Source organism: Oncorhynchus mykiss, chromosome 12 (genome assembly GCF_057628025.1).
Source record: "Oncorhynchus mykiss isolate SJ-2025 chromosome 12, ASM5762802v1, whole genome shotgun sequence".
Taxonomy (NCBI): domain Eukaryota; kingdom Metazoa; phylum Chordata; class Actinopteri; order Salmoniformes; family Salmonidae; genus Oncorhynchus; species Oncorhynchus mykiss.
The window spans coordinates 4,037,501-4,061,364 of NC_143033.1; the positions used below are offsets into that span (position 1 = coordinate 4,037,501).

At 45.3% G+C, this 23,864-nt stretch overlaps 1 protein-coding gene across 4 annotated transcripts in view; it reads left to right on the forward strand.

Annotated features, from left to right (window-relative positions):
* LOC110536866 (polypyrimidine tract-binding protein 3) overlaps positions 1-23,864 on the forward strand; it is a 125,443-nt gene that overhangs the window by 30,309 nt on the left and 71,270 nt on the right. For 2 of the 4 annotated variants that reach the window (XM_036936744.2, XM_036936747.2), the window contains exon 2: positions 13,136-13,211. In XM_036936744.2, the coding sequence (XP_036792639.1) occupies positions 13,136-13,211 (76 nt within the window). The remainder of the gene's footprint in view (positions 1-13,135; positions 13,212-23,864) is intronic. The other 2 variants (XM_036936746.2, XM_090191555.1) reach the window with 1 other exon arrangement.

Here is a 23,864-nt window from a genome sequence, read left to right on the forward strand (position 1 = left end):
TGTGGCTCCGTGTTAAAGCTAGCAGATGTGGCTCCGTGTTATAGCTAGCTGATGTGGCTCCGTGTTAAAGCTAGCTGATGTGGCTCCGTGTTAAAGCTAGCTGATGTGGCTCCTTGTTAAAGCTAGCTGATGTGGCTCCGTGTTAAAGCTAGCTGATGGGGCTCCGTGTTAAAGCTAGCTGATGTGGCTCCGTGTTAAAGCTAGCTGATGTGGCTCCGTTTTAAAGCTAGCTGATGTGTCTCCGTGTTAAAGCTAGCTGATGTACTGTAGTATACGGTAGCCCTATGCTAACTACACTAATAACTCCACACTTATAACACTGCTATGCCCCATAGTAACATACCAGCCTCTTTCTCTGTCTGATATCTCTGTAGAGGACTCATCTTCCTATCCTCTGTCCTCATACTACAAAATTGGGGATGAACACTTACCTTATTTTCATGGCATAATATAGTGGTTAGAGCGTTGGGCCAGTAACAGAAAGGTTGCTGGACCGAATCCTCGAGTTGACAAGGTAAAAATCTGTTGTTCTGCCCCTGAACAAAGCAGCTAACCCACTGTTCCCCTGTAGGCCGTCATTGTAAACAAGAATTTGTTTTTAACTAACTTGCCTAGTTAAATAAAGGTTAAAAATAAAACCCACCCACACAGGACATAAATACAGTACCAGTCAAAAGTTAGCTGGACTATTTTCTACATTATAGAATAATAGTGAATATATCAAAACTATGAAATAACACATATGGAATCATGTAGTAACCAAAAAAGTGTCAATTAACAGGTGTGCCTTGTTAAAAGTTCATTTGTGGAATTTCTTTCCTTCTTAATGCGTTTGAGACAATCAATCAGTATTATGATAAGGTAGGGGGTGGTATATAGAAGATAGCCCTATTTGGTAAAAGACCAAGTCCATATTATGGCAAGAACAACTCAAACAAGCAAAGAGAAATGACAGTCCATCATTACTTTAAGACATGAAGGTCAGTCAATCTGGAAAATTTCAAGAACTTTGAAAGTTTCTTCAAGTGCAGTCGCAAAAACCATCAAGTGCTATGATGAAACTGGCTCTCATGAGGACCGCCACAGGAAAGGAAGACCCAGAGTTACCTCTGCTGCAGAGGTTAAGTTCATTAGAGTTACCAGCCCTGCAGCCCAAATACAGTGCCTTGCGAAAGTATTCGGCCCCCTTGAACTTTGCGACCTTTTGCCACATTTCAGGCTTCAAACATAAAGCTGTATTTTTTTGTGAAGAATCAACAACAAGTGGGACACAATCATGAAGTGGAACGACATTTATTGGATATTTCAAACTTTTTTAACAAAATCAAAAACTGAAAAATTGGGCGTTAGTGGGACTATCATTTGTTTTTGAACAGGACAATGACCCAAAACACACCTCCAGGCTGTGTAAGGGCTATTTGACCAAGAATGATAGTGATGGAGTGCTGCAACAAATGACCTGGCCTCCACAATCACCCGACCTCAACCCAATTGAGATGGTTTAGGATGAGTTGGACCGCAGAGTGAAGGAAAAGCAGCCATTAAGTGCTCAGCATATGTGGGAACTCCTTCAAGACTGTTGGAAAAGCATTCCAGGTGAAGCTGGTTGAGAGAAGCTGGTTGTCATCAAGGCAAATGGTGGCTACTTTGAAGAATTAAAAATAAAAATATATATATTTTGATTTGTTTAACACTTTTTTGGTTGCTACATGATTCCATATGTGTTATTTCATAGTTTTGATGTCTTCACTATTAGTCTACAATGTAGATAATAGTAAAAAATAAAGAAATACCCTTGAATGAGTAGGTGTGTCCAAACTTTTGACTGTACACAGTCAATAGTACAACCACTTGTGTTGCATGGTGGGTAAACTGTACTGAGCAGACTTGACTGGACTAAGGCTTGTCTTTCCAGCTTTGTGTGTGTGTGTGTGTGTGTGTGTGTGTGTGTGTGTGTGTGTGTGTGTGTGTGTGTGTGTGTGTGTGTGTGTGGTGTCAGGTAACTGATGAAGGTCAGCTAGGAGCATCAATAATAGATCATAATAACAGATATCACAGACAATGGAGCTAGCTGACCTGCCTGCCGTTCCCTGCCTCAGGTCAACACTAGTGCACTATGTAGGGAATAGGGTGCCATTAGGGCCTTAGACTCTCCCTCCCTGTCCCTCTGTTCCCCCACCCTGCCGCTGTCCCCCCCCCCCCCCCCCCTTGAATTCCGACACACTTAGAAATGACAAACAATACAGTCCCAAAGGTTTTTCATAACTACACAATACCAGAACATGTGTAAAATGGAGCCCGGTGAGGCAACTTTGTATTCTAATGTTTCTTGTACTGGTTGACCTGAAAAACAAAAAGGTGTAGTACTTCCAGGCTCATAAGAGGACTGTAACGGCAGGTACATTAAAGTAGTGAGAGAACCCCCCCCCCCACTGATTTTGGCCTTGGACCGATGAGATACTTCGAGATTTTGGCAATGATCCCTTTTATCTACTTCCCCAGAGCCGGATTAACTTGCGGATACCATTTTTATGTCTCTGCTTGCAGTTTGAAGGAAGTTGCTAATTAGCATTAGTGCATTTAATGGAAGATACCCATAGACTTCCAGTCATTGGGCTAATGCTAATTAGCATTAGTGCGTTTAATGGAGGATACTCATAGACTTCCAGTCATTGGGCTAATGCTAATTAGCATTAGTGCGTTTAATGGAGGATACCCATAGACTTCCAGTCATCGCGCTAATGCTAATTAGCATTGGTTTGCGAAACTACCTTTAACTTCCTTCATATTGGACACAGAGAGATAAAAATGGTGTCCATGGGTTTATCTGACTCAAAATCCCAAAGTATCTCTTTATGAGTGAGTGAGTCAGTCAGCCAGTCAGTCAGTCAGTCAATCACAAGGTCAGCATGGACGTGCAATAGTAGCTTTGCAAATGTTTTCACATCAGTTATCCATGTATGTACAACAACACATCAGTTATCCATGTATGTACGCCAACACATTGGCCATATGGGTGTATTTGTACCATCGTCAGTCTATTCTTGTTCTGAGAAATGAAGGCTATTCCATGTGAGAAATTTCAAATAAACTGAAGATCTGGTACAACGCTGTGTACTACTCCCTTCACAGAACAGCGCAAACTGTCTCTAACCAGAATATACAGAGGAGTGGGAAGCCCCGGTGCACAACTGAGCAAGAGGACAAGTACATTAGAGTGTCTAGGTTGAGAAACAGACGCCTCACAAGTCCTCAACTGGCATCTTCATTAAATAGTACCCGCAAAACACCAGTCTCAACATCAACAGTGAAGAGGCGACTCTGGGATGCTGAACTTCTAGGCAGAGTTCCACTGTCCAGTCTCAACGTCAACAGTGAAGAGGCGACTCTGGGATGCTGAACTTCTTGGCAGAGTTCCTCTATCCAGTGTCTGTGTTCTTTTGCCCATCTTAATCTTTTCTTTTTATTGGCCAGTCCGAGATATGGCTTTTTCTTTGCATCACTGCCTAGAAGGGATGTAGTGTGAGGTGGTACCAGCCTGAATGCCAATGTGTTAGGCATTTAGGGCAGGAGAGAGGGTAGGACCGGCTGATATCTACCTGGGGATGTGTGTGAAATGGCAGAGTGTTGTGTGTGTGTGTGTGTGGACGGCCTCCTAGTGTGTGTGGACGGCCTCCCAGTGTGTGTGGACGGCCTCCCAGTGTGTGTGGACGGCCTCCCAGTGTGTGGACAGCCTCCCAGTGTGTGTGGACAGCCTCCCAGTGTGTGTGGACAGCCTCCCAGTGTGTGGACAGCCTCCCAGTGTGTGGACAGCCTCCCAGTGTGTGGACGGCCTCCCAGAGTGTGTGGACAGCCTCCCAGTGTGTGTGGACGGCCTCCCAGTGTGTGGACATCCTCCCAGTGTGTGGACAGCCTCCCAGTTTGTGTGGACAGCCTCCCAGTGTGTGTGGACGGCCTCCCAGTGTGTGGACAGCCTCCCAGTGTGTGGACAGCCTCCCAGTGTGTGGACGGCCTCCCAGTGTGTGTGGACGGCCTCCCAGTGTGTGTGGACGGCCTCCCAGTGTGTGGACAGCCTCCCAGTGTGTGGACAGCCTCCCAGTGTGTGTGGAGGGCCTCCCAGTGTGTGGACAGCCTCCCAGTGTGTGTGGACGGCCTCCCAGTGTGTGGACATCCTCCCAGTGTGTGGACAGCCTCCCAGTTTGTGTGGACAGCCTCCCAGTGTGTGTGGACGGCCTCCCAGTGTGTGGACAGCCTCTAAGTGTGTGTGGACAGCCTCTAAGTGTGTGGACAGCCTCTAAGTGTGTGTGGACAGCCTCTAAGTGTGTGTGGACAGCCTCCCAGTGTGTGTGGACGGCCTCCCAGTGTGTGTGGATGGCCTCCCAGTGTGTGGACGGCCTCCCAGTGTGTGGACAGCCTCCCAGTGTGTGTGGACGGCCTCCCAGTGTGTGTGGACGGCCTCCCAGTGTGTGGACAGCCTCTAAGTGTGTGTGGACAGCCTCTAAGTGTGTGGACAGCCTCTAAGTGTGTGTGGACGGCCTCCCAGTGTGTGTGGACAGCCTCTAAGTGTGTGTGGACGGCCTCCCAGTGTGTGTGGACGGCCTCCCAGTGTGTGTGGACGGCCTCCCAGTGTGTGGACAGCCTCCCAGTGTGTGTGGACAGCCTCCCAGTGTGTGGACAGCCTCCCAGTGTGTGTGGACGGCCTCCCAGTGTGTGTGGACAGCCTCCCAGTGTGTGTGGACAGCCTCTAAGTGTGTGTGGACAGCCTCTAAGTGTGTGTGGACAGCCTCCCAGTGTGTGTGGACGGCCTCCCAGTGTGTGTGGACGGCCTCCCAGTGTGTGTGGACAGCCTCTAAGTGCGTGTGGACGGCCTCCCAGTGTGTGTGGACGGCCTCCCAGTGTGTGTGGACAGCCTCCCAGTGTGTGTGGACAGCCTCTAAGTGTGTGTGGACAGCCTCTAAGTGTGTGTGGACAGCCTCCCAGTGTGTGTGGACGGCCTCCCAGTGTGTGTGGACGGCCTCCCAGTGTGTGTGGTCAGCCTCTAAGTGCGTGTGGACGGCCTCCCAGTGTGTGTGGACGGCCTCCCAGTGTGTGTGGACGGCCTCCCAGTGTGTGGACAGCCACTAAGTGTGTGTGGACAGCCTCTAAGTGTGTGTGGACAGCCTCTAAGTGTGTGTGGACAGCCTCCCAGTGTGTGTGGACGGCCTCCCAGTGTGTGTGGACGGCCTCCCAGTGTGTGGACAGCCTCCCAGTGTGTGTGGACAGCCTCCCAGTGTGTGGACAGCCTCCCAGTGTGTGTGGACGGCCTCCCAGTGTGTGGACAGCCACTAAGTGTGTGTGGACAGCCTCTAAGTGTGTGTGGACAGCCACTAAGTGTGTGTGGACGACCTCCCAGTGTGTGGACAGCCACTAAGTGTGTGGACAGCCTCCCAGTGTGTGTGGACGGCCTCCCAGTGTGTGCGCATCTCTCACTCAGCAGCTGAAATGTCAGAGAAGGGCTTAGTTAGTAGGAAAAGGGTAAAGAGATTGTATCTTTGTTTATTTTCTTTGCATATTCATTCTCTGCCGGTGGCTATTTGAATATCATCAAAGGGAGTAGATAGGCCCAGTGGCTGCCGCTGTGTTGACTAGTGAACAGAGCGAGAGGACTGAAGGGCCGAGAGAAATTGATGTCAGATTAATAACTGCCTCAAATAAACCCCTAAACCCCTTTAAATACAACTCAGCAAAAAGACACACAAAAAACATCTTTCAACACAACTTAGCAAAACACATTTAAATACAAATGACCAAAAACACATGTAACTGGTTTGAAATGGCTAGCTAGTTAGTGTTGTTCGCTAATAGAGTTTCAATCTGTGACGTCACAAAGCTCCGAGACTTTGAAGTGGTTGTTTTTCTTTGCTCTGCAAGGTGCGTGGCTTTTGTTGAGGGATATTTAACGATGCTTTGCCGGAGGCAGTTGTTAATGTGTTCAGAGGGTCCCTGGTTCGAGCCCAGATAGGGGCGAGGAGGCAGTTGTTAATGTGTTCAGAGGGTCCCTGGTTCGAGCCCAGATAGGGGCGAGGAGGCAGTTGTTAATGTGTTCAGAGGGTCCCTGATTCGAGCCCAGATAGGGGCGAGGAGGCAGTTGTTAATGTGTTCAGAGGGTCCCTGGTTCGAGCCCAGATAGGGGCGAGGAGGCAGTTGTTAATGTGTTCAGAGGGTCCCTGGTTCGAGCCCAGATAGGGGCGAGGAGGCAGTTGTTAATGTGTTCAGAGGGTCCCTGGTTCGAGCCCAGATAGGGGCGAGGAGGCAGTTGTTAATGTGTTCAGAGGGTCCCTGGTTCGAGCCCAGATAGGGGCGAGGAGGCAGTTGTTAATGTGTTCAGAGGGTCCCTGATTCGAGCCCAGATAGGGGCGAGGAGGCAGTTGTTAATGTGTTCAGAGGGTCCCTGGTTCGAGCCCAGATAGGGGCGAGGAGGCAGTTGTTAATGTGTTCAGAGGGTCCCTGGTTCGAGCCCAGATAGGGGCGAGGAGGCAGTTGTTAATGTGTTCAGAGGGTCCCTGGTTCGAGCCCAGATAGGGCCGAGGAGGGGGACGGAATCAATACTGTTAAATCTGAAATCCACAATAGAAGCTAGCCAGAAGCTAACCAGAAGCTAACCAGAAGCTAGCCAGTAGCTAGCCAATTTACTGGCTAACGTTAGTATTCAGCTAACCAAGTTTTGTGGTCATCAGCTATCCTTTAGCTCGAAAATCTATCGGCAGTTTTGTACAACGCGACTCAGACCAGAACATACCGGACCTATTTTTCTCTCCATATCCCCGGATTTCTCCTGCAAGCTCTGGACATTTACACCTGGATCTCGCAGCTAGCTAGCTGCTATCCATGTGACTATTGGCTTACGTTGATCTCAGAGCAAACATCAATTATTCCGGAGCTAGCCAGCTGAAGTGTTCCATCAGCCACTCCTGGGCTACAATCACCTATCCAGACCAGTTTTACTGCCAATGTGGCGCCCCACCGGGCCTTCACGACTGGACTACCGACGTTATCTGCCAGAGGGAGTTATCCAACTGGCCCCTCCGTTGCGACCTCGAAAAGAGATTGAAAGTAAATATGGGTCCAGTGAGTGTTTGGGACGCGGCGATTCAGACGGTTAGCAAGCCTGTGCTAACAAACTAACAGTTAGTAGGCCGGGGCTAAACAAGGTAGCAGTTAGCGGACCGGGGCTAAACAAGGTAGCAGTTAGCAGGCCGAATTAGCAAGCAAGGAGACAGAAACGGCTAGAAAGTTAGCCTTTGGGGGGCGTCGCGGTGGGGTGAGTCTGTTTATGCCTCTTCATGCGGTGACATCGATAGACCGGTCGTGGGTCCGGATATTGTAGCCCAGGAGTATGCTTCGGTGGTAGCACAGGAGCTCTGGCCGGGCTAGCTTCAAGCTAAGTGGGTGGAAACGCTAGCCAGGAGTAATCATCCGAGGTTGCGGTTATCTAGTTAGCTAGTTGTGAAGATCCAGCTGAGAAATGTTCCATTTGCGGTGGGAATCCGGGGATGAAAAAAAAAAAATAGGTCCGTTATGCTCTGGTTAGAGTCTCGTTGTTCGAACTGGCGAGAGCTTTCCGAGCTAAAGGTTAGCTGATGAACGGTTAGCTGAAGACTGCTAGCAATGGTTTGCTGACTGATAGCTGGTAGTTAGCTGGCTAGCTTCAGTTGAGGGGTTCCGGATCCGAAGTAAATATAAATACTTTAGGAACAAATAGCTACATTGGGTGAGGCGGGTTGCAGGAGAGTATTTAGAAGTTGAGGTTTAGCTAAATGTTTTAAAAGATAAGCGAAGAAAAATATGTTAAAAAAAACGATATATATACAAGGGACACGACAACACGTCTGACTGCATCAGTCTCTATACTATTAGTCTGTTAGTCTCTATACTATTAGTCCATCAGTCTCTATACTATTGGTCCATCAGTCTCTACTCCATCAGTCTCTAGTCCATCAGTCTCTATACTATTAGTCCATCTGTCTCTATACTATTAGTCCATCAGTCTCTATACTATTAGTCTATCAGTCTCTATACTATTAGTCTGTTAGTCTCTATACTATTAGTCCATCAGTCTCTATACTATTAGTCCATCAGTCTCTATACTATTAGTCCATCAGTCTCTATACTATTAGTCTGTCAGTCTCTAGTCTGTCAGTCTCTATACTATTAGTCCATCAGTCGCTATACTATTAGTCCGTCAGTCTCAAGTCCATCAGTCTCTAGTTCACCGGTCTCTATACTATTAGTCTGTCAGTCTCTATACTATTAGTCCATCAGTCTCTATACTATTAGTCTGTTAGTCTCTATACTATTAGTCCATCAGTCTCTATACTATTAGTCCATCAGTCTCTATACTATTAGTCTGTTAGTCTCTATACTATTAGTCCATCAGTCTCTATACTATTAGTCGATCAGTCTCTATACTATTAGTCCATCAGGCTCTAGTCCATCAGTCTCTAGTCCATAAGTCTCTATACTATTAGTCCATCAGTCTCTAGTCCATCCGTCTCTATACTGTTAGTCCATCAGTCTCTATACTATTAGTCCATCAGGCTATATACTATTAGTCCATCAGTCTCTAGTCCATCAGTCTCTATACTGTTAGTCCATCAGTCTCTATACTATTAGTCCATCAGGCTCTAGTCCATCAGTCTCTAGTCCATCAGTCTCTATACTGTTAGTCCATCAGTCTCTATACTATTAGTCCATCAGGCTCTAGTCCATCAGTCTCTAGGCCATTAGTCTATATACTATTAGTCTGTTAGTCTCTATACTATTAGTCCATCAGTCTCTAGTCCATCAGTCTCTATACTGTTAGTCCATCAGCCTCTATACTATTAGTCTGTTAGTCTCTATACTATTAGTTCATCAGTCTCTATACTATTAGTCCGTCAGTCTCTATACTATTAGTCCATCAGTCTCTATACTATTAGTCTGTTAGTCTCTATACTATTAGTCCATCAGTCTCTATACTATTAGTCCGTCAGTCTCTAGTCCGTCAGTCTCTAGGCCATTAGTCTATATACTATTAGTCTGTTAGTCTCTATACTATTAGTCCATCAGTCTCTATACTATTAGTCCATCAGTCTCTATACTATTAGTCTGTCAATCACTAGTCTATCAGTCTCTAGTTCACCGGTCTCTATACTATTAGTCTATCAGTCTCTATACTATTAGTCCATCAGTCTCTATACTATTAGTCTGTCAATCACTAGTCCATCAGTCTCTATACTATTAGTCCATCAGTCTCTATACTATTAGTCCATCAGTCTCTATACTATTAGTCCGTCAGTCTCTAGTCCATCAGTCTCTATACTATTAGTCCGTCAGTCTCTATACTATTAGTCCATCAGTCTCTATACTATTAGTCCATCAGTCTCTATACTATTAGTCTGTTAGTCTCTATACTATTAGTCCATCAGTCTCTATACTATTAGTCCATCAGTCTCTATACTATTAGTCCATCAGTCTCTATACTATTAGTCTGTCAGTCTCTAGTCTGTCAGTCTCTATACTATTAGTCCATCAGTCGCTATACTATTAGTCCGTCAGTCTCAAGTCCATCAGTCTCTAGTTCACCGGTCTCTATACTATTAGTCTGTCAGTCTCTATACTATTAGTCCATCAGTCTCTATACTATTAGTCTGTTAGTCTCTATACTATTAGTCCATCAGTCTCTATACTATTAGTCCATCAGTCTCTATACTATTAGTCTGTTAGTCTCTATACTATTAGTCCATCAGTCTCTATACTATTAGTCGATCAGTCTCTATACTATTAGTCCATCAGGCTCTAGTCCATCAGTCTCTAGTCCATAAGTCTCTATACTATTAGTCCATCAGTCTCTAGTCCATCCGTCTCTATACTGTTAGTCCATCAGTCTCTATACTATTAGTCCATCAGGCTATATACTATTAGTCCATCAGTCTCTAGTCCATCAGTCTCTATACTGTTAGTCCATCAGTCTCTATACTATTAGTCCATCAGGCTCTAGTCCATCAGTCTCTAGTCCATCAGTCTCTATACTGTTAGTCCATCAGTCTCTATACTATTAGTCCATCAGGCTCTAGTCCATCAGTCTCTAGGCCATTAGTCTATATACTATTAGTCTGTTAGTCTCTATACTATTAGTCCATCAGTCTCTAGTCCATCAGTCTCTATACTGTTAGTCCATCAGCCTCTATACTATTAGTCTGTTAGTCTCTATACTATTAGTTCATCAGTCTCTATACTATTAGTCCGTCAGTCTCTATACTATTAGTCCATCAGTCTCTATACTATTAGTCTGTTAGTCTCTATACTATTAGTCCATCAGTCTCTATACTATTAGTCCGTCAGTCTCTAGTCCGTCAGTCTCTAGGCCATTAGTCTATATACTATTAGTCTGTTAGTCTCTATACTATTAGTCCATCAGTCTCTATACTATTAGTCCATCAGTCTCTATACTATTAGTCTGTCAATCACTAGTCTATCAGTCTCTAGTTCACCGGTCTCTATACTATTAGTCTATCAGTCTCTATACTATTAGTCCATCAGTCTCTATACTATTAGTCTGTCAATCACTAGTCCATCAGTCTCTATACTATTAGTCCATCAGTCTCTATACTATTAGTCCATCAGTCTCTATACTATTAGTCCGTCAGTCTCTAGTCCATCAGTCTCTATACTATTAGTCCGTCAGTCTCTATACTATTAGTCCATCAGTCTCTATACTATTAGTCCATCAGTCTCTATACTATTAGTCCGTCAGTCTCTAGTCTGTCAGTCTCTATACTATTAGTCCGTCAGTCTCAAGTCCATCAGTCTCTAGTTCACCGGTCTCTATACTATTAGTCTGTCAGTCTCTATACTATTAGTCCATCAGTCTATAATATTAGTCCATCAGTCTCTATACTATTAGTCTCTATACTATTAGTCCGCCAGTCTCTATACTATTAGTCCGCCAGTCTCTATACTATTAGTCTGTCAGTCTCTATACTATTAGTCTGTCAGTCTCTATACTATTAGTCCATCAGTCTCTATACTATTAGTCCATCAGCCTCTATACTATTAGTCTCTCAGTCTCTATACTATTAGTCCATCAGTCTCAAGTCCATCAGTCTCTAGTCCATCAGCCTCTATACTATTAGTCTGTCAGTCTCTATACTATTAGTCCATCAGTCTCTATACTATTAGTCCGTCAGTCTCTAGTCCATCAGTCTCTATACTATTAGTCCATCAGTCGCTATACTATTAGTCCGTCAGTCTCTGGTCCATCAGTCTCTAGTCCATCAGTCTCTATACTATTAGTCCATCAGTATCTATACTATTAGTCCATCAGTCTCTATACTATTAGTCCATCAGTCTCTAGTCCATCAGTCTCTAGTCCATCAGTCTCTAGTCCATCAGTCTCTATACTATTAGTCCATCAGTCTCTAGTCCATCAGTCTCTAGTCCATCAGTCTCTAGTCCATCAGTCTCTATACTATTAGTCCATCAGTCTCTAGTCCATCAGTCTCTATACTATTAGTCCATCAGTCTCTAGTCCATCAGTCTCTATACTATTAGTTCATCAGTCTCTAGTCCATCAGTCTCTATACTATTAGTCCATCAGTCTCTAGTCCATCAGTCTCTATACTATTAGTCCATCAGTCTCTAGTCCATCAGTCTCTATACTATTAGTCCATCAGTCTCTAGTCCATCAGTCTCTATACTATTAGTCCATCAGTCTCTATACTATTAGTCCATCAGTCTCTAGTCCATCAGTCTCTATACTATTAGTCCATCAGTCTCTAGTCCATCAGTCTCTATACTATTAGTCCATCAGTCTCTATACTATTAGTCCATCAGTCTCTAGTCCATCAGTCTCTAGTCCATCAGTCTCTAGTCCATCAGTCTCTATACTATTAGTCCATCAGTCTCTATACTATTAGTCCATCAGTCTCTATACTATTAGTCCGTCAGTCTCTATACTATTAGTCCATCAGTCTCTAGTCCATCAGTCTCTATACTATTAGTCCATCAGTCTCTAGTCCATCAGTCTCTATACTATTAGTCCATCAGTCTCTAGTCCATCAGTCTCTAGTCCATCAGTCTCTATACTATTAGTCCATCAGTCTCTATACTATTAGTCCATCAGTCTCTATACTATTAGTCTATCAGTCTCTATACTATTAGTCCATCAGTCGCTGTACTATTAGTCCATCAGTCTCTATACTATTAGTCCATCAGTCTCTATACTATTAGTCCGTCAGTCTCTAGTCTGTCAGTCTCTATACTATTAGTCCGTCAGTCTCTAGTCTGTCAGTCTCTATACTATTAGTCCGTCAGTCTCAAGTCCATCAGTCTCTAGTTCACCGGTCTCTATACTATTAGTCTGTCAGTCTCTATACTATTAGTCCATCAGTCTATAATATTAGTCCATCAGTCTCTATACTATTAGTCTCTATACTATTAGTCCGCCAGTCTCTATACTATTAGTCTGTCAGTCTCTATACTATTAGTCTGTCAGTCTCTATACTATTAGTTTATCAGTCTCTATACTATTAGTTTCTATAATATTAGTCCATCAATCTGTCAGCAGGGAGTAACAGTTACCTAATGTCTCTGTCTTGTCTGTCAGCAGGGAGTAACAGTTACCTAACGTCTCTGTCTTGTCTGTCAGCAGGGAGTAACAGTTACCTAACGTCTCTGTCTTGTCTGTCAGCAGGGAGTAACAGTTACCTAACGTCTCTGTTCTGTCTGTCAGCAGGGAGTAACAGTTACCTAACGTCTCTGTCCTGTCTTGTCTGTCAGCAGGGAGTAACAGTTACCTAACGTCTCTGTCCTGTCTGTCAGCAGGGAGTAACAGTTACCTAACGTCTCTGTCCTGTCTGTCAGCAGGGAGTAACAGTTACCTAACGTCTTCTGTTCTGTCTGTCAGCAGGGAGTAACAGTTACCTAACGTCTCTGTCTTGTCTGTCAGCAGGGAGTAACAGTTACCTAACGTCTCTGTCCTGTCTGTCAGCAGGGAGTAACAGTTACCTAACGTCTCTGTCTTGTCTGTCAGCAGGGAGTAACAGTTACCTAACGTCTCTGTCCTGTCTGTCAGCAGGGAGTAACAGTTACCTAACGTCTCTTTCCTGTCTGTCAGCAGGGATCTGAGAAGCCTCTTTCTTCTGCTGTCCTCTACGGCCATACTACCATGAGCACTTCTACTCCATCCACAGGTACGTCTTTATGCTAAGGAATACACACACGCACACACTCTCTCTGTCAGACCTCTAGGGCTCTCTCTGTCAGACATCTAGGACTCTCTCTGTCAGACCTCTTGGGCTCTCTCTGTCAAACCTCTAGGACTCTCTCTGTCAGACCTCTAGGACTCTCTCTGTCAGACCTCTAGGGCTCTCTCTGTCAGACCTCTAGGACTCTCTCTGTCAGACCTCTAGGACTCTCTCTGTCAGACCTCTAGGGCTCTCTCTGTCAGACCTCTAGGGCTCTCTCTGTCAGACCTCTAGGGCTCTCTCTGTCAGACCTCTAGGGCTCGCTCTGTCAGACCTCTAGGGCTCTCTCTGTCAGACCTCTAGGGTTCTCTCTGTCAGACCTCTAGGACTCTCTCTGTCAGACCTCTAGGACTCTCTCTGTCAGACCTCTAGGACTCTCTCTGTCAGACCTCTAGGACTCTCTCTGTCAGACCTCTAGGACTCTCTCTGTCAGACATCTAGGACTCTCTCTGTCAGACATCTAGGACTCTCTGTCAGACCTCTAGGGCTCTCTCTGTCAGACCTCTAGGACTCTCTCTGTCAGACCTCTAGGACTCTCTCTGTCAGACCTCTAGGGCTCTCTCTGTCAGACCTCTAGGGCTCTCTCTGTCAGACCTCTAGGACTCTCTCTGTCAGACCTCTAGGACTCTCTCTGTCAGACCTCTAGGACTCTCTCTGTCAGACATCTAGGACTCTCTCTGTCAGACATCTAGGACTCTCTCTGTCAGACCTCTAGGACTCTGTGTGATTTAGTGAGTTGAGACTGTTTGCTGTGTGAGTTGAGACTGTTTGCTGTGTGAGTTAGTGAGTTGAGACTGTTTGCTGTGTGAGTTAGTGAGTTGAGACTGTTTGCTGTATGAGTTAGTGAGTCGAGACTTTGTGGGTGAGTTAGTGAGTTGAGACTGTTTGCTGTGTGAGTTAGTGAGTTGAGACTTTGTGGGTGAGTAAGTGAGTTGAGACTGTTTGCTGTGTGAGTTAGTGAGTTGAGACTGTTTGCTGTGTGAGTTAGTGAGTTGAGACTGTTTGCTGTGTGAGTTAGTGAGTTGAGACTGTTTGCTGTGTGAGTTGAGACTTTGCTGTGTGAGTTAGTGAGTTGAGACTGTTTGCTGTATGAGTTAGTGAGTTGAGACGGTTTGCTGTGTGAGTTAGTGAGTTCAGACTGTTTGCTGTGTGAGTTAGTGAGTTCAGACTGTTTGCCAATCATTTGCATGGTGGCACTGTTGACTCGCTAATAAATTAGCTTGTGGCAGACAGGTTAGGAGCCAGTCTATACACAAGCAGGTTAGGAGCCAGTCTATACACAGGCAGGTTAGTAGCCAGTCTATACACAGGCAGGTTAGGAGCCAGTCTATACACGGACAGGTTAGGAGCCAGTCTATACACAGACAGGTTAGGAGCCAGTCTATACACAGGCAGGTTAGGAGCCAGTCTATACACAGGCAGGTTATGAGCCAGTCTATACACAGACAGGTTAGGAGCCAGTTTATACAGAGACAGGTTAGGAGCCAGTCTATACACAGGCAGGTTAGGAGCCAGTCTATACACAGGCAGGTTAGGAGCCAGTCTATACACAGGCAGGTTAGGAGCCAGTCTATACACAGGCAGGTTAGGAGCCAGTCTATACACAGGCAGGTTAGGAGCCAGTCTATACAAAGACAGGTTAGGAGCAAGTCTATACACAGACAGGTTAGGAGCCAGTCTATACACAGACAGGTTAGGAGCCAGTCTATACACAGACAGGTTAGGAGCCAGTCTATACACAGGCAGGTTAGGGGCCAGTCTATACACAGACAGCTTAGGAGCCAGTCTATACACAGACAGGTTAGGAGCCAGTCTATACACAGACAGGTTAGGAGCCAGTCTATACACAGGCAGGTTATGAGCCAGTCTATACAAAGACAGGTTAGGAGCAAGTCTATACACAGACAGGTTAGGAGCCAGTCTATACACAGACAGGTTAGGAGCCAGTCTATACACAGACAGGTTAGGAGCCAGTCTATACACAGGCAGGTTAGGAGCCAGTCTATACACAGACAGGTTAGGAGCCAGTCTATACACAGGCAGGTTAGGGGCCAGTCTATACACAGACAGGTTAGGAGCCAGTCTATACACAGACAGGTTAGGAGCCAGTCTATACACAGGCAGGTTATGAGCCAGTCTATACACAGACAGGTTAGGAGCCAGTCTATACACAGACAGGTTAGGAGCCAGTCTATACACAGACGGGTTAGGAGCCAGTCTATACACAGGCAGGTTAGGAGCCAGTCTATACACAGACAGGTTAGGAGCCAGTCTATACACAGGCAGGTTAGGGGCCAGTCTATACACAGACAGCTTAGGAGCCAGTCTATACACAGACAGGTTAGGAGCCAGTCTATACACAGACAGGTTAGGAGCCAGTCTATACACAGGCAGGTTATGAGCCAGTCTATACACAGACAGGTTAGGAGCCAGTCTATACACAGACAGGTTATGAGCCAGTCTATACACAGGCAGGTTAGGAGCCAGTCTATACACAGACAGGTTAGGAGCCAGTCTATACACAGGCAGGTTAGGAGCCAGTCTATACACAGACAGGTTAGGAGCCAGTCTATACACAGGCAGGTTAGGGGCCAGTCTATACACAGACAGCTTAGGAGCCAGTCTATACACAGACAGGTTAGGAGCCAGTCTATACACAGACAGGTTAGGAGCCAGTCTATACACAGGCAGGTTATGAGCCAGTCTATACACAGACAGGTTAGGAGCCAGTCTATACACAGACAGGTTAGGAGCCAGTCTATACACAGACGGGTTAGGAGCCAGTCTATACACAGGCAGGTTAGGAGCCAGTCTATACACAGGCAGGTTAGGAGCCAGTCTACACAGACAGGTTAGGAGCCAGTCTATACACAGGCAGGTTAGGAGCCAGTCTATACACAGGCAGGTTAGGAGCCAGTCAGAGACTGACACAGACAGTCTCTGACTGGTCCCCTGACTGACTGACCGAATATCAGTCTGGCTAACTGATTGACTGATTGACTAAATATCAGTCTGGTCCCCTGACTGACTGACTGAATATCAGTCTGGCTAACTGATTGACTAACTGACTGAATATCAATCTGGTCCCCTGACTGACTGACTGAATATCAGTTTGGTCCCCTGACTGACTGACTGAATATCAGTCTGGCTAACTGACTGACTGACTGACTGACGGCAACACTGACTGACTGACTGACTGACTGACTGACTGACTGACTGACGGTAACACTGACTGACTGACTGACTGACTGACTGACTGACTGACTGACTGACGGTAACACTGACTGACTGATTGACGGTAACACTGATTGACTGACTGACTGACTGACGGTAACACTGACTGACTGACTGACTGACTGTATATGAGTCTGGTCTCCTGACTGACTGTATATGAGTGGTCCCCTGACTGACTGACTGTATATCATTCTGGTCCCCTGACTGACTGACTGACTGTATATGAGTCTGGTCCCCTGACTTACTGATTGACTGACTGTATATGAGTCTGGTCCCCTGACTGACTGACTGGCTGACTGACTGACTGTATATGAGTCTGGTCCCCTGACTGACTGACTGAATATCAGTCTGGTCCCCTGACTGACTGTATATCATTCTGGTCCCCTGACTGACTGACTGACTGACTGAATATCAGCATGGTCCCCTGACTGACTGACTGACTGACTGACTGTATATGAGTCTGGTCCCCTGACTGACTGTATATCATTCTGGACCCCTGACTGACTGAATATCAGTCTGGTTTCCTGACTGACTGACTGACTGTATATGAGTCTGGTCCCCTGACTGACTGACTTACTGACTGTATATCATTCTGGTCCCCTGACTGACTGTCTGACTGACTGTATATGAGTCTGGTCCCCTGACTGACTTACTGACTGTATATGAGTCTGGTCTCCTGACTGACTTACTGACTGACTGACTGACTGACTGTATATGAGTCTGGTCCCCTGACTGACTTACTGACTGACTGACTGACTGTATATGAGTCTGGTCCCCTGACTGACTGACTGGCTGACTGACTGACTGTATATGAGTCTGGTCCCCTGACTGACTGACTGAATATCAGTCTGGTCCCCTGACTGACTGTATATCATTCTGGTCCCCTGACTGACTGACTGACTGACTGAATATCAGCCTGGTCCCCTGATTGACTGACTGTATATGAGTCTGGTCCCCTGACTGACTGTATATAATTCTGGACCCCTGACTGACTGAATATCAGTCTGGTTTCCTGACTGACTGACTGACTGACTGACTGTATATGAGTCTGGTCCCCTGACTGACTGACTTACTGACTGTATATCATTCTGGTCCCCTGACTGACTGTCTGACTGACTGTATATGAGTCTGGTCCCCTGACTGACTTACTGACTGTATATGAGTCTGGTCTCCTGACTGACTTACTGACTGACTGACTGACTGACTGTATATGAGTCTGGTCCCCTGACTGACTTACTGACTGACTGACTGACTGTATATGAGTCTGGTCCCCTGACTGACTGACTGTATATCATTCTGGTCCCCTGACTTACTTACTGACTGTATATGAGTCTGGTCCCCTGACTGACTGGCTGACTGTATATGAGTCTGGTCCCCTGACTGACTGACTGACTGACTGACTGACTGACTGTAGTTCATTCAATGTAATTGGAGAATCCAGTGGGTTCTGGTCGTTTTTAATAGTTGATTCTAAGATTTGTATTTGATCATGTATATGTTTTTGCTGTTTGTTCTTTGTTATAGAGTCAAAAAGACTGGAGAAGTGGTTTATCCACACATCTCCATTTTGGATAGATAATACTTTGTGTTATTGTTTGTTTAGTGTTTTCCTGTTTTCCCAGAAGTGGTTAGAGTCTATGGATTCTTCAATTACATTGAGCTGATTTCTGACGTGCTGTTCCTTCTTTTTCCGTAGTGTATTTCTGTATTGTTTTAGTGATTCACCATAGTGAAGGCATAGACTCAGGTTTTCTGGTTCTCTGTGTTTTTGGTTGGACAGGTTTCTCAATTTCTTTCCTACAGACCGGACACGTCGTGTGCGCGAGCGTCACAAAATACATTTAGAAATCCATGTTTTTCAGTTATTGCACCCACAATGCTCTGCGTTGCCAAGGTCTACAATAGAACTCCTTTCTATTTCTGACGCAGATCGCGCTGCAAGTCCTGCCTCTCCCATCTCCTCATTGGTTTATAGAAGCAGGTACCCAAAGTGGGTAAAGACGAACTGTTTTGCCAGTAGTCGTGGTAATGCAATGAAAGTTTAGATGCGATCAACATATAAGTTAAACGATGAAAAAGCCTGGAAGGAGGAGAGTTGACTAGAAACGATTCGGTTGGCCGTTTTATGTGTGGATTAATTGTCGGAGTCGAGGACCTTGTGCATTTCAGGTAAAATAACAACTCGATGTTTATATCCCAGGACAAATTAGCTAGCAGCAGCAAGCTAGCTAAATAGGACAAATTAACGTTAGCTAGCAAGTGCAAGCTACCTAGCTAAATTGCCATAGATGTTTAATGTTTTTCGACCTGTCCCCAAATGAATGTAATTGGTTCAGAGTTTTTAAAAAATATTTTAACCTGCGTGTCGTGATCGCGTTCGGTGTAGGGGGACAAAATAAATGTATGCACGATAGCGCACGATAGCGCACGATTGCGCACGCGAGCAGCCGGTTTGGGTTCCGTGTTTGGGTTTTGCTTTCTTCATCAAACCATTTTTCATTGTTGTTCATTTTCTTCGGTTTTCTATTTGCGATTGTTAGATTTGATAAGGAAGCTGAGAGGTCAAATATACTGTTTAGGTTTACTCCTGCCAAGTTTACACCTTCACGTTTACAGTGGAACGTTTTGTCCAGGAAGTTGTTTAGGTAGATTTCCACTCTACTTTCCTTACATCTACAGCATTTCTTAATATTATTCATCTCCTTTGGCTTTCATGCCTCATGATTGAGCTGGTAGTCCCATCCACCACACACCTGGTAGTTTGGTGGATGGGACTTCCAGCTCTCTGTTCAAGTAGACTGTGATTTTGCTTTGATCTGATAGAGGTGTCCGTGGGCTGACTATGAATGCTCTGAGAGACTCTGGGTTTAGGTCAGTGATAAAGTAGTCTACAGTACTACAGCCAAGAGATGATCTATCAGTGTACCTACAGTAGGAGTCCCCTCGAAGCCTACCATTGACTATGTACAGACCCAGGATGTAACAGAGCTATAGGAGTCCTCTACCATTGACTATGTACAGACCCAGCGTGCGACAGAGCTGCAGTAGTTGTGACCTGTTTTTGTTGGTTATGTTGTTATAGTTGTGTCAAGGGGGCCAAAAGGGGGAGGGAATGCTGTCACCTGCAGGCAGGTGTTTGTCCCCCTGTGTGCTGAGGGTGTCAGGTTCTTGTCCGGTTCTGGCATTTAGGTCGCCACAGACTAGTACATGTCCCTGGGCCTGGAAATGATTGATTTCTCCTCCAGGATGGAGTAGCTGTCATTGTTAAAGTATGGCTATTCTAGTGGGGGGATAAGGGTAGCACACAGAAGGACATTTTTCTCTGTTGAGACCATTTCCTTTTTGAATTTCTAGCCAGATGTAAAATGTTCCTGTTTTGATTAATTTAATGGAGTGAGTTAGGTCTGCTCTATACCAAATCAGCATACCCCCTGAGTCTCTTCCCTGTTTCACACCTGGTAGTTTGGTGGATGGGACTACCAGCTCTCTGTAACCTAGAGGGCAACCAGTGGGTCCGTCTCCTCTATACCACACACCTGGTAGTTTGGTGGATGGGACTACCAGCTCTCTGTAACCTAGAGGACAACTAGTGGGTCCATCTCCTCTATACCACCCACCTGGTAGTTTGGTGGATGGGACTACCAGCTCTCTGTAACCTAGAGGGCAACCAGTGAGTCTGTCTCCTCTATACCACCCACCTGGTCGTGAGCTGGATGGGACTACCAGCTCTCTGTAACCTAGAGGGCCACCAGTGGGTCCGTCTCCTCTATACCACCCACCTGGTAGTTTGCTGGATGGGACTACCAGCTCTCTGTAACCTAGAGGGCAACCAGTGGGTCCGTCTCCTCTATACCACCCACCTGGTAGTTTGGTGGATGGGACTACCAGCTCTCTGTAACCTAGAGGGCAACCAGTGAGTCTGTCTCCTCTATACCACCCACCTGGTCGTGAGCTGGATGGGACTACCAGCTCTCTGTAACCTAGAGGGCCACCAGTGGGTCCATCTCCTCTATACCATGTTTCACACCTGGTAGTGTGGTGGATGGGACTACCAGCTCTCTGTAACCTAGAGGGCCACCAGTGGGTCCGTCTCCTCTATACCATGTTTCACACCTGGTAGTGTGGTGGATGGGACTACCAGCTCTCTGTAACCTAGAGGACAACCAGGGGGTCCATCTCCTCTATACCACCCACCTGGTAGTGTGGTGGATGGGACTACCAGATCTCTGTAACCTAGAGGACAACCAGTGGGTCCATCTCCTCTATACCACCCACCTGGTAGTGTGGTGGATGGGACTACCAGCTCTCTGTAACCTAGAGGGCAACCAGTGGGTCCGTCTCCTCTATACCACCCACCTGGTAGTTTGGTGGATGGGACTACCAGCTCTCTGTAACCTAGAGGACAACCAGTGGGTCCATCTCCTCTATACCAGGTTTCTTGTAGGATGACAATGTCTGTATTTCTGATTTCTTTGATGAAGTCTGGGTTCCTGCTCTTTAGGCCAAAGGCAGATGACCTCTGACCTTGTATATTCCAGGATGAGATAGTAAAAGCTTTGTGTTCCATAGTGTCTAGTGTTGTTTTTGTGTGGTTCAGGCCCGGACCATCACATTAGGTGTGAGCAGAGCATGTTGAGCATCTGATACATACCTCTTAGGTTGCAGGATGGGGGTTGGGCCTGTTGCGCAGTCTCTCTCTCTCTCTAGTCTCTCTCTCTCTAGTCTCTCTCTCTCTCTAGTCTCTCTATTATATTAATTAAGTCTCTCTCTCTCTCTCTCTAGTCTCTCTCTCTCTCTAGTCTCTCTCTCTCTAGTCTCTCTCTCTCTCTAGTCTCTCTATTATATTAATTAAGTCTCTCTCTCTCTCTCTAGTCTCTCTCTCTCTAGTCTCTCTCTCTCTCTCTCCCTCAAGTATCTCTCTCTCTCTAGTCTCTCTCTCTAGTCTCTCTCTCTCTCTCTAGTCTCTCTCTCTCTCTCTAGTCTCTCTATTATATTAATTAAGTCTCTCTCTCTCTCTCTCTCTCTCTCTCTCTAGTCTCTATCTCTCTCTCTCTCTCTCTAGTATCTCTCTAGTCTCTCTATTATATTAATTAAGTCTCTCTCTCTCTCTAGTCTCTCTCTCTCTAGTCTCTCTCTCTCTAGTCTCTCTATTATATTAATTAAATATCTCTCTCTCTCTCTAGTCTCTCTATTATATTAATTAAGTCTCTCTCTCTCTAGTCTCTCTCTCTAGTCTCTCTCTCTCTCTAGTCTCTCTATTATATTAATCAAGTCTCTCTCTCTCTCTAGTCTCTCTCTCTCTCTAGTCTCTCTCTCTAGTCTCTCTCTCTCTCTCTAGTCTCTCTATTATATTAATTAAGTCTCTCTCTCTCTCTAGTCTCTCTCTCTCTAGTCTCTCTATTATATTAATTATGTCTCACTCTCTCTAGTCTCTCTCTCTAGTCTCTCTCTCTCTCTAGTCTCTCTATTATATTAATCAAGTCTCTCTCTCTCTCTAGTCTCTCTCTCTCTGTCTAGTCTCTCTCTCTAGTCTCTCTCTCTCTCTCTAGTCTCTCTATTATATTAATTAAGTCTCTCTCTCTCTCTAGTCTCTCTCTCTCTAGTCTCTCTATTATATTAATTATGTCTCTCGCTCTCTCTCTCTCTCTAGTCTCTCTCTCTCTAGTCTCTCTCTCTCTAGACTCTCTCTCTCTAGTCTCTCTCTCTCTCTAGTCTCTCTCTCTCTCTAGTCTCTCTCTCTCTCTCTCTATTCTATTAATTAAGTCTCTCTCTAGTCTCTTTCTCTCTCTCTAGTCTCTCTCTCTCTCTAGTCTCTCTCTCTCTCTAGTCTCCCTCTCTAGTCTCTCTCTCTCTATTCTATGAATTAAGTTTCTCTAGTCTCTCTCTAGTCTCTCTCTCTCTCTATTCTATGAATTAAGTTTCTCTAGTCTCTCTCTAGTCTCTCTCTCTCTCTATTCTATTAATTAAGTTTCTCTCTAGTCTCTCTCTAGTATCTCTCTCTCCCTAGTATCTCTCTCTCCCTAGTCTCTCTATTCTCTCTCTAGTCTCTCTCTCTCTCGTCTCTCTCTATTCTATTATTTAAGTCTCTCTCTCTCTAGTCTATCTCTCTCTCTATTCTCTCTATTCTCTCTTTCTCCCTAGTCTGTCAATTCAATTCAAGGGGCTTTATTGGCATGGGGGAAACATGTTAACATTGCCAAAGAAAGTGAGGTAGATAATATATAAAAGTGAAATAAACAATATAAATTGACAGTAAACATTTAACATACAGAAGAATTCAAAATAATATAAACATTACAAATGTCATATTATGTATATATATATAGTGTATATATATTGTACAAATGGTTAATGTACAAAAGGATAAGCATATATATGGGTTGTATTTACAATGGTGTTTGTTCTTCACTGGTTGCCCTTTTCTTGTGGCAACAGGTCACAAATCTTGCTGCTGTGATGGCACACTGTGGAATTTCACCCAGTAGATATGGGAGTTTATCAAAATTGGGTTTGTTTCCGAATTCTTTGTGGATCTGTGTAATCTGAGGGAAATATGTCTCTCTAATATGGTCATACATTGGGCAGGAGGTTAGGAAGTGCAGCTCAGTTTCCACCTCATTTTGTGGGCATTGAGCACATAGCCTGTCTTCTCTTGAGAGCCATGTCTGCCTACGGTGGCCTTTCTCAATAGCAAGGCTATGCTCACTGAGTCTGTACATAGTCAAAGATGTCCTTAAGTTTGGGTCAGTCACAGTGGTCAGGTATCCGGATGTTCTAGCCGTGTCTGAATCCTGGCTTAGGAAGACCACCAAAAACCTTGACATTTCCATTCCTAACTATAACATTTTCCGACAAGATAGAACTGCCAAAGGGGGCGGTGTTGCAATCTACTGCAAAGATAGCCTGCAGAGTTCTGTATTACTATCCAGGTCTGTACCCAAACAATTCGAGCTTCTACTTCTAAAAATCCACCTTTCCAGAAACAAGTCTCTCACTGTTGCCACTTGCTATAGACCACCCTCTGCCCCCAGCTGTGCCCTCAACACCATATGTGAATTGATTGCCCCCCATCTATCTTCTGAGCTCGTGCTGCTAGGTGACCTAAACTGGGACGTGCTTAACACCCTGGCCATCCTACAATCTAAGCTTGATGCCCACAATCTCACACAATTTATCAATGAACCTACCAGATATAACCGCAAATCCGTAAACACGGGCACCCTCATAGATATCATCCTAACTAACTCACCCTCCAAATACACCTCTGCTGTTTTCAACCAAGATCTCAGCGATCACTGCCTCATTGCCTGCGTCCGTAATGGGTCAGCGGTCAAACGACCTCCTCTCATCACTGTCAAACGCTCC